Source organism: Geotrypetes seraphini, chromosome 10, assembly GCF_902459505.1.
Source record: "Geotrypetes seraphini chromosome 10, aGeoSer1.1, whole genome shotgun sequence".
NCBI classification, from domain to species: Eukaryota; Metazoa; Chordata; class Amphibia; order Gymnophiona; family Dermophiidae; genus Geotrypetes; species Geotrypetes seraphini.
Genome location: NC_047093.1, coordinates 138,079,099 through 138,090,367, shown reverse-complemented (window position 1 = coordinate 138,090,367; position 11,269 = coordinate 138,079,099). Strand labels below are relative to the sequence as shown.

Sequence of the window (11,269 nt, the reverse complement as noted above, 5' to 3'; positions counted from 1 at the left end):
CCCGCGGTTATCCGCGGGGACGGGAACGGTGATGAATTTTGTCACCGTGTCATTCTCTAGTGTGGACCACACAAGAGACTGAGGGCAATTAGCAAAAGTCAATTGAGTTAAATCAGGGCTGTCTAAAAATTGCCCCCTGCATCACATAGTAATAAAGTAGATGACGGCAGATAAAGACCTGAATGGTCCATCCAGTCTGCCCAACCTGATTCAATTTAAATTTTTTCTTCTTAGCTATTTCTGGGCAAGAATCCAAAGCTTACCCTGTACTGTGCTTGGGTTCCCACTGCCGAAATCTCTGTTAAGACTTACTCCAGCCCATCTACACCCTCCCAGCCATTGAAGCCATCCCCAGCCCATCCTCCACCAAACGGCCATATACAGACACAGACCGTGCAAGTCTGCCCAGTACTGGCCTTAGTTCAATCACCATAACTTAGTAAAAAAATGTATTCCCCCCCCAAAAAAAAAAATTGGCCGGATTCTATGTCTAAAGCCTTGATTTGCATGCCAAAATTTGGGCAGGCGTTTGAGATATATGCACAAATTAATTGGTTAATATCAACAATAATTGGGTGCCACTGTGTGCAGTGGTGTAGTAGGGGGTGGGGTGGACCACCTTGGGTGCCATCTTCGCAAGGGGTGCCAGCGCCTCTTCTCTCCACCCCCCCCCTCCACACACAAATCTTTTTAAATGATCTCTGGCTTGAGCAGCATCTTCTACTTCCTGCTCACGCTGGCTTCTGCCATCACTTCTTGGTCTGACCAGGACGTGACATCAGAAGTGCGCTGACACAGACACGAGCAGCAGGTGAGAGATGCCGCTTGTGCTGGCAGACATTTCAAAAAGTATGCAGGGGGGGCTTGAGCGGCGGGGAAGAGTGGGGGGACTGCATGGTGTGGCGATGCTGGGCGCCACCACCCCTTGCTCCACCACTGACTGCTGTTCTTTAAGGCTTGGTACCTATGTAACTCAAAAGGGGGTGTGGCCACGGAAGGGACATGTATGTGTCAGGGGTGTTCCAAAAAGCTACAGGCATTGTTACAGAATACAGCCTCAGCACACCTAACTTGGGCGCCAGCATTTACATTAGGTTTCAGCAGGCATAAGTCCGGCACTTTAGAGCTGGGAATAAGCGCTAAGTGCAATTTTGTAAAGTATGTCACTCTTTACTGATTTTTCTGGCTAGGGACTTGGGACCTGGGTTGGCCACTGTTAGAAATAGGATACTGGGCTTGCTGGACCTTCGGTCTTATGTGAGCTAAGTCTGGGACAATCAAGCCATTGTGACATCGCTGATGAGGTTGGCTCTTAGGCATTGGTGGAATGAGGCATTATGACATCACAATATGAGTGGACGCTGAAAAGTTCTCAGCCCAACCAAGAAGAGAAAGATGTGGTGGTGCCATGAAACTTTCAAGTGATGCCACACTTTTCTTGATACTTTGTTTCAATGAGGCAAATGCATCTTGTGAATGGGCACAATCCTTTGTGACATCACTGATGGGGTTGGCTCTTAGGCATTGGTGGAATGAGGCATTATGACATCACAATCTCAGCTCTGGAATGTTGCTACTCTTTGGGTTAGCCAATGTTGGAAGGATACTGGGCTTGATGGTCATAAGAATAGCCTTACTGGGTCAGACCAATAGTCCATCAAACCCAGGAGCCTGTTCTCATGGTGGCCAATCCAGGCCAAAACCCAAGGAGTAGCAACATTCCATGCTACCGATCCAGGGCAAGCAGTGGCTTCCCCCATGTCTTTCTCAATAACAGACTATGGACTTTTCCTCCAGGAAATTGTCCAAATCTTTCTTAAAACCAGCTACGCTACCCGCTCTTACCACAGTATGGCGATTCTTATACATGGGGACAGTGGGTGAAGGGAAGACTGATGGAAGAAAAGGAGGTGATGGGGTGGGAAGGTTGATCATTCTTAGAATTGGACTGTCCCATTTTATTGCAAAATGTTTCTGTATACAATGTTTTCCCTCGCTAAAAGACATTTCCCACACAGGAAAGCTAGGGACCTCCCTCCACTTCAAAATCACTGAGCTCTGGAACAACCTTACCTCCCCTCTTCGGAACTTGAGCTCTCTCCAAGTTTTCCGCAAACATCTGAAAACCTGGCTTTTCTCAAAAATGTAAGTCTCCCTCCAAATTAGGAATCAAGGAAACTCTTATATCTTGGCATCCCAAGTCCTCTAAATTTTCTTCACACTTCTACCTCTAACCCTCTGTTGTAGTTCCTTCCTTATTTCTTCTACTGTAAACCTCGCCGAGCTCTACGAACACGGAGATGATGCGGTATACAAACCTAAGGATTAGATTAGATCACTTTTTATATCTATATATATAAAATCGGAGGTATGTATGTGTGTATGTGCCGCGATCACGCAAAAACGGCTTGACCGATTTGAACGAAACTTGGTATGCAGATCCCTCACTACCTGGGATGATATGTTCTAGGGGTCTCGCGGCCCACCTGCACACGTGGGCGGAGCTACAAACATAAAATCAGATTTCACCCATTCATGTCAATGGAAAAAATGTAAAAAGCTGCCATTCTCACAGTAATTCAAAAACGGCTTGACCGATTTGAACAAAACTTGGTATGCAGATCCCTCACTACCTGGGGTGATATGTTCTGGGTGTCTCCCGGCCCCCCTGCACACGTGGGCGGAGCTACAAACAGAAAATCAGATTTCACCCATTCATGTCAATGGAAAAAATGTAAAAAGCTGCCATTCTCACAGTAATTCACAAACGGCTTGACCGATTTGACCGAAACTTGGTATGCAGATCCCTCACTACCTGGGGTGATATGTTCTGGGGGTCTCGCGGCCCTCCTGCACACGTGGGCGGAGCTACAAACAGAAAATCAGATTTCACCCATTCATGTCAATGGAAAAAATGTAAAAAGCTGCCATTCTCACTGTGACCAATTTGGACGAAACTTGGTATGCAGATCCCTCACTACCTGGGGTGATATGTTCTGGGGGTCTCACGGCCCACAACTCTATTTTGCTTGCTCAAGGGTGGGTTCACCCAAGAATTTATATGTTCTTGCTCCAGGAGGTGAAACTAAAATTGTTGTTTATAATCACGTTTTGCGTTAGTTGTATTGTATTCATTTTGTCAAATATTTCACTTTATAATTTGAATATTGTACTTTTGATTAAGCTGTAAAAAAATACTTTCATTCACCACTATAAAGTATCTTTATTTGAATCCATTTACAGTGTTATTGCTATAATTAAATACCCGTGCAAAGCCGAGGCATCAGCTAGTATATAATAAACAAACAGGTCCGATTCTTATCAATGATTTACCCTCAAAAACACTCACAACTGCCATTTCATTCATGCACTTGGAGGGGAAGAGGGCTTAGCCTATTTCTTCTGACACTGAGCCAGGTGACGAAACCTGCATTTCAGTAGTCCCCAAAATATTCCTGTCTCTGAAAAATGGCAAGGACTCGGAAAAGGAAAATAAATGGATTTATTTGTAGAAACTTTTTTTTTTTTGGTGTGTGTGTGTGGTATGTACAAAGAAATCTCATTTGACATTTTCAAATAGTGTTCTGCTATGGTCCCAAGAATTTCCCTCCCTAAATCCCGGTGTTGCTGAACCAGAACGTACTCAGGTAAGGCTAGTCGCAGTTAGGGCACTGGTCTTTGACCTAAGGGCTGCCGCGTGAGTGGACTTCTGGGCACAATGGACCACTGGTCTGACCCAGCAAGCGGCAATTCTTATGTGTTGATGTTGGTGAATCAAATTGCAGAAGAGTTGAAATGGTCATCTAACCCAACGTACTCCGTGGTGCTCTGAGATCCTCAGGTAATGCAAAATCCCATGAATAAAATCTCTTCCACAAGGGGACAGCTACATTTTCTGTCTTGGGGGTCAACAGAGAAGTCACTTACCTCCTTCAAGGTTTTGTTTTAAGCTCTATAGTTGACAATGCACAATTGCAGCCCTGTGTACCTGAAACCTGACCTGTGGGACTACCAGCCAGTTGAGTTTCAGGATATCCCTTAATGAATATGCATGAGAGAGATTTGACTTCCTGTCACCTCCGTTATATGCAAATCTGTCTCGTGTATTCACTGGGGAAATCCTGAACACCCAGCTGGAAACGAGGTTGGACACCCCTGTATTATGATATTATGCCAGTTGTCAACTCTACCCGAACCTGACACAAAGATCAACCTGTATGCTAACCTAGTGGTTCTCAAACCTGTCCCGAGAGACCGCCAGCCAGGTTTTCAGTATATCCCTAATGAATATGCATGAAACAGGCTTGCATATAACACAGGTGACCAGCTTACAATTCTGTCTCTCAAGCTCTTTAAATGATAACCCTGAATTTCCTTTGAAACCTCTGTAGGCAGCCATGCGGGTGGAGTTCATTTTTGCCTCGGCACCTGAAGCTGCCTCTCACAGGAACCAAATGGACGTGAGCTGACACTGGTGGGTTATCTGCCACATTTATGAAGACCTAGCTGTTACCAGAAAGTGTAGACATAGAAATGAGAGCGGAAACCAGATAAGATAAAAGATGAATTCTTTACTGCAAATTCCTTTAAAAATACCTGACGTGGGCCACGTTTCGCCCAAAACAGAGCTGCATCAATGGGTTTTATTTATTTCTTTGCCCCGTATAAAATTGTTGGTATTTTTTGTTTGTTGATTTAATTTGTATGTTTTAGATTATTACCCCTGATGCAGCCCTGTTTGGGGTGAAACGTGGCCACGTCAGGTGCTTTTAAAGAAATTTGTAATAAAGAATTCATCATTTATCTGAGATCTGCTCGTATTTCTACATCTGCACTGCTGCGGATTTTGATACCTCTTTTGGACTTCCCGTCATCAGGACGTGGCAGGGAACCAACCTGAGGCAGCCAGAGACAGACGTAAGCTTGGCTACCACTCCGTTTCAGTTCCACATCTCCCGTGAAAGTTTTTTACCATCTCTCAGATTGATTCACCTGCCCATTGGTATCATTGCAAGCTTAGAATGGGAACTATAGAAGGAAAGCCCACACCAAATTTTGGAAGCTAATGCCACAACTTACAAAGTACATGTAGAGGCCAAAATACAAGGTGGTGTTGGGGGGGGAAAGAAGAGGACGTAGGAAGTCGCCTGATCCTACGAAATGTTTATCAGGGCTGCTTTATTTTTCTGGAGGAGGGACATATCAAAGAGGGGCTCCCCATTCCGCAGACGAGTAGCAAAGAGGTGCCGGCAAGGCAAGAGGCTGGAGGTGTGGATGGAGCAGCTGCAGGAAGTTAGGCTCAAGTCCATTGAGAACTCAGAGACACCATCGTAGAGGACAAAACCCTCCATAGTTTCCCTGATGTTGTAGGCCCCATACGTGGCAAAACTCAGCTCTTCCTTGATTAGGCTAGCTGGCTCTGGGTTGCAGATGCTGTAGTAGCGGGTGGCCACCTCGTCCTCATTGAGAGTCTTCACCTCTTCCTTTGAGGTCCGGATAGTCACAAGGTCCAAAATACACTGGTCTACCGTCGAGCAGGGATTGAGGCCTGCCAGCAGCTTCTGTTTGTGCTGACTAATGAGTTCACTAGCATCAATATCCCGCACTTGCTCAAAAGCCCCAAATTCCACCCACATCTCACAGCATGGATGCCAGTGTTTGTGGTAGTATTTCATGAAGGTTTCGGGCAAAGTGGCCTCCATCTTTCTCAGTGCCTCACTATAAGTTTCCAAAGAACTGGACTCGGCTACTTCAGAGAGAAGGGGCCGCAGCTTCTCATCCTCTGGTGCTCCCATCTCCTGGGCTTTGCTGAACAAGGTCTCCAGGACTTGAGGGCGACAGATCTGGACCCTGGCGCGCGGTAACAGTTCCTTCACTACGTCCAGTTCTTTGATGTCCACCCCCAGTGTCATGCACCGCACTTTGAATTTCATGCCCGGCACGCTCTGGAGGAGCGAGGCCAGGGTGAAGCGAAGCACATTCGGTGTCCCTTTCTGCGTCACACAGTAGGCACAATCCCGCCCCTGCCCAAAGTCATCCACACACAGCACGGTGTAGAGGTCAAACTCTTCATTGAAGCTTACCATGTGGTCAAAGAAGAGGACCAATGGGAAGCATTGGCAGAAGGACCTCATCATAGAAGTGAGGAAGAAGACCGTCTGGATGACCACCTTGTTTTCTACAAACACCAGTTTGACTTTGGACCCAGGGTCATCAGTAAAGAGGCTGTCCAGGGCCTTGAGGGTGTCCTTAACCCCATTGTCCCGGGTCTTGCAGTAGCTTAGCAGACGCTGAATTTCCTGGGCATCCACGAACTGCTTGGAGATCTTGTTGGTGGTGCGTACGGGAAGGCAGGAATTAGCCATGAGGAAACCCTTCCTATAGTAATAGGAAAACTCAATGGGGCACAGTGGGTGGGTGTGATTCAGCTGACAGTCGGCGACCACCAGGCGGTCCTTCTCATGATTCATCTTCAGGACGATCGTGGCTGTGCAACCTACAGTCCCCTTCTTTTCTAGGTCTTGGTTCTGCATCTTCGGTACTCTGCAAGGGAAGACAAAAAAACATGTGTGTGTATCAGTTTACTAGAGGCTGGTCAACTTGTCTACCATTTCCTTTTCTTGTCTTCTAATGCCCGGTAGGGCACAAGATCACACCAGACCACCAGAGACAGGCTGGTTTAGCCCCGTTGCTAAAAAAAATGATGACAAAGACACCAGTAAGGCACAAAGTTTTATAGAAAAAATGTACTATGTGGACGCTAGCAGTTGGCCAGATTATGTCTCTAAAAATTTTCTTTTAGAAACCAGTAGTTGGTGTGATTACCATCTGTACGGCAACAGAGCACACGCAGAAGGAACTATACCCACAATGCAGGCATCTGCTGAAATGTGGTCGTGTCAGGACTGTGTTCTTTTAATAAGCCTTTACATGCCATACTGATGTCTCATTGTCATCATTTTTCTGCCATCTTGATGGCTTTTATCTTCGCCAAATCAGCGTGGCACAGGCTTCAGCTTTTACCCTGGCTCCACCTTGCCGGTGGCTCCTTTTCTGTCTTTGCAGACGAGGCGGACAGAGCTGTACTTGAGGGCATCCACCACTTCAGGCCTGGGAGGGTCGCAGGCCCACTTGCACTTGCTGAGAGGCAGAGAGTTCTTGACGAAGAACAGGACTTTCCTTTGCTCGCACCAGCCGTCGAAGAACAAGCTGAACTCCTCCAAAGAGAAAAACTCCTTCCCACGAAGCTCCTTCTCATCCATCACAGTGCTAGACTGGTAAAAGGTGGGGAAGTGTAAACAAGAAAGGAGAGGGGAAGAGCGTTAATGACTAGGGGGTCAGTAAATAGCACCCAAATTTGGATGCCAAAAAAAAAGGACACTCAGCGCTATTTTATAAACTGGAGAGGTCCGTGAGGTGGGAGGGAGGCAGGGGTGGTTCAGAATCGGCCTTAAATTCTCAAATTTTTCTTATTCGCGAGGGGGCTGTGCCCCTAACCACTTTGAATATAGAGGGGGGAGTGTACTTGCAAAATGACTCCTTTATCAGAAAGAAACTACATTCTCAAGAAAGACGTGCCACCAAAATGAACATCTAAGCCGCGGTAGGGGTTTCTACCATGGTCCAGAGCGCTAAATATTCCGACGCTCATTGGAATTCTACGAGTGTTGGAGCATAGTAAAAGGGAGAGATAAAAACATGCTAACCCATTCGATAATGTCAAGACCCCCATGTAAGATTGTGACCACTATGCTTGCACTGAATGTAATAATGTAGCTCCTGGGTATGACCAGTTTCTGCTTTCTGTAAATCAAGTTCAAGTTTATTAAAAATTTGTTATACAATACTCCCCCGATATTCGCGGGGGTTCCATTGAAAAACCGCAGGGGAGACAGGAGAGGGCTGCCGGAGCGCCGGCGAGTGAAGGAAATCACTCACGGTATGCTCCGACCGCCTCTTCCTGTACTAAAGCCGGGCCTCACCAATCAGGAGCTGCTTTGACACGCAGCTCCTTGATTGGTGAGGCCTGACTTTAGTACAGGAAGAGGCGGTCGGAGCATACCCCGAGTGATTTCCTTCACTCACCGGCGCTCCGGCTGCCCTCTCCTGCCCGGTCATTCACGGTTGGAAAATACCGCGAATGACCGAGGACTGCAAATTCGCAGGGGAGCACTGTACCACCTAATCAGACTTCTTATGGGGAATATTAGCGATTCACAAATACTAGTGAAATGTAATAATAATAATAATAACAACTTTATTTTTGTATACCGCCATACCCCGAAGAGTTCTAGGCGGTTCACATTAGTTAGACAGAGATTTCAAGTGGTTACATATCAAATTGATCATAGAGTTGCGAACAGCAAGGAGAGAAGTAGGGGGTTTGGAGGAAAACCCTTCTCTGCTGCTTGAAGTCCACCAGCACCCCCCTCTAACTCTGCATCAAGGCCACGTAAGACAACCCAAACTGGGTCAGAACATGGTACACCGTACTTGGAGCCCAGCAACCTGCCCCGAACAGGTCACAAGGACCCTGCAGATTGCAAAATGCAGATCTGCTCCTCACAGTTAATTTCCAGGGATCAGCAAAGGCTCTCCCAAGTCTGCCCGGTTTTATTTACAGAGTGCATGACTGTGTTATTTGCAGTTATCTATTTTGCACGGAAAAATATAAACCCAGGCACACAAGTCACTTGCTAGGCAAAGAGGGAGTTGACAGGGGCTGAAGCATCCTGCAGAGAAATACAGCCTTCTGGTTACTGCATCAGAAGGGAGAGGAGGGTGCTGAGCACAGCCTGCCACATCCCAGGGATTCCAGGGTGGGATGGACAGACAGCCCCAACATCCCAGTCTCTCCCCACTTACCCACATCTCCAGACTCCAGTGCCTTCCTTCTGCACAGCCAGAGCCAGTCCAGCAATCCCATAATGCAGCAGGGCCTGGAAGAGGAAGCTGAACCCTCCCATCCCACTCTATAGAGCTCCCAGTTAACCCTCTCTCTGCTGCAGCAGTGCTAACAGCCTGCATTAATTCTACTACCCTCCAGCTTCAGAGCCATTCAGGTTCTCAGGATAGAGATTAAGATCATTTTATTTGCATGACAGCTTTGTATGTGATAACACCTCTGTGTCAAGACAGGGAGCCAACCCAGAAGTAACTGAAATGGTAATTGTAAAAGCCCATTTCTAAGCTGTCCAATGCAATTCCTGGGGCATAATGATGCATCAATAATGACCTACTTGTACTTATAACTATGTATTTACTGTGTAACTATGACCTAACTGTACTGATCTACCTGTACTTGCAACCCTATTGCAAGTACGAGGAAAGGCTGAAAAATTTGCGGCTGTACTCACTCGAGGAACGTAGGGAGAGAGGAGACATGATCGAGACGTTTAAGTATATTACCCGGCCGTATCGAGATGGAAGAAGAGATTCTCTTTCTCAAAGGACCCTCAGCCACAAGAGGGCATCCGCTCAAACTCAGGGGCGGGAAAATTCATGGCGACACCAGGAAATATTTCTTCACTGAGAGAGTGGTTGATCCTTGGAACGAGCTCCCGGTGCAGGTGATCGAGGAAAACAGCGTGCAAGAATTTAAGAGCAAATGGGATGCCCATGTGGGATCCCTTAGAGGGTTAAGCCAAGGGAACCTGTCACCAGGAGTGGGTTCCCTAGGATAGGAGACTTGGGGGTGGGTCAGTAGAGTGGGTAGACCTGATAGGTTATGGCCCTTATCTGCCGTCATCTTCTATGTTTCTATGTCTATTGAATGTTTGTGTCAAACTGTCCATTGCAACTTCTTGGGTAACTGAACCAACCTCTTGCAATCTGACTTTGAACTGAATAGGTAAAGGCGGAATAGAAAACCTGATTAACAACATTTAGCAGTTAAAACTTGCTAGTCTGCTTAGCTTCAGCAAATCATAACGATTTATACAGATTAAAAAAAAAAAGATAAAACAGAAAGGAACTACATTTAAAATAGGAAATTCCTAAACAATCAAATAAAATATTACACATTTGTAACATAGATGGTGGCAGATACCCAACAAGATAAAGTTTCAACTGACAAAGTTATAACTGATCTTGATTTGCCCTTGCTAGGGTTACCAGACATGTCCTTTTTCAAGGACTGTCTGGGTGTCTGGAGGAACTTCTAAAACCCAGCAGTTTGTCTAGGTTTTGATGTCCCCCAACCTCAGGCCCGCATCTGGAGGGCATCCAGATGTTGACACAATGACATCACAAGCATGCGTGTGACATCATCGTATTGACATCCGTGCATGCACAGATGCCCTCCAGACACAGTCCTGATCTCGGGGAGGTTCATGTGGGGTGGAAACGAGGCGGAACGGGGCAGAGATGGAGGCGAAATGGGGCGGGACCAAGTGTCTCCTTTTTTTTATAGAGGAAATCTGGCAACCCGTCTGTCATTTTCAGGGTACAGACTGTAGAATTCGCCCTGGTCTCGAGTGTCCAGAGAGATTTCAAAACCTGGCAGTTTGTCCGGGTTTTGGAAGGCCGCTTGAGCATGATGACATCACACGCATGCACATGACATCATCGTGTTGACATCCACCCATGCGCTGAGGCCCTCCATATGCAGCCCCGAGCTCAGGGAAGGAGACATGAGGTTTGAGTGGAGGCGGGACTGGGCGGGACCAGGTGTCCTCTTTCTTTAAAGAGGAAATCTGGTAACTGTACTTGTTCCCAACTATTGAACCTTTCATCAGAGCACCATTGCAGCCCATCCAAATCTGTTCTGCCACGATCAGGGCACAGACTATAGAAATCTGCCTGACACTGGTAGGTACAGAAATGCAGACCTGCCAGGCCTCCCGCATTTGTTAACACTAGATTCTAAAAATGTATTCATAAAAATATTAATATTAAGTCACAATCCCTATTGAGTGTTTAAAGAAAATAGTGGTGGACATAGATGATTACAACAATATACAAGACAGGAACTTGCAATGGTATATATCATAAGAGGTTGCAAAGACTGAAGTCTGTATAATTTATGATATGTCCACCACTATTTTCTTTAAACACTCAATAGGGATTGTGACTTAATATTTTTATGAATACATTTTTAGATTCTAGTGATCAAAAATTGATTTGCTAAGATGCCATTATGGCCTTGATACAGTCATTAATTTTGTGAGAGTATTGTTTAATCATTTCATTTATTGATTGAATTATCTTCCCTTTTACTTCCTTTTTGTTAACAATTATTTGATCTATAGGGTTGATACATACTTAAGGC

At 46.0% G+C, this 11,269-nt stretch overlaps 1 protein-coding gene across 2 annotated transcripts; it reads right to left on the bottom strand.

Moving 5' to 3' along the window:
- Nucleotides 1-3,849: 3,849 nt before the first annotated feature.
- LOC117368522 (uncharacterized protein ZSWIM9-like) lies at nt 3,850-8,982 on the bottom strand. Of its 2 annotated transcripts, none has more exons than XM_033962259.1 (3): nt 8,866-8,982; nt 7,024-7,274; nt 3,850-6,543 (listed from the first exon to the last, which is right to left on the bottom strand). In XM_033962259.1, exons 1-3 carry the CDS (start codon nt 8,869-8,871, stop codon nt 5,154-5,156), a joined length of 1,647 nt encoding a protein of 548 aa, XP_033818150.1. In that variant the 5' UTR covers nt 8,872-8,982; the 3' UTR covers nt 3,850-5,153. The 2 variants fall into 2 exon arrangements, with proteins under 2 accessions (XP_033818150.1, XP_033818149.1); XM_033962258.1 differs by having other exon boundaries at nt 7,024-7,269; nt 8,866-8,981.
- Between the last annotated feature and the right edge of the window lie 2,287 nt (nt 8,983-11,269).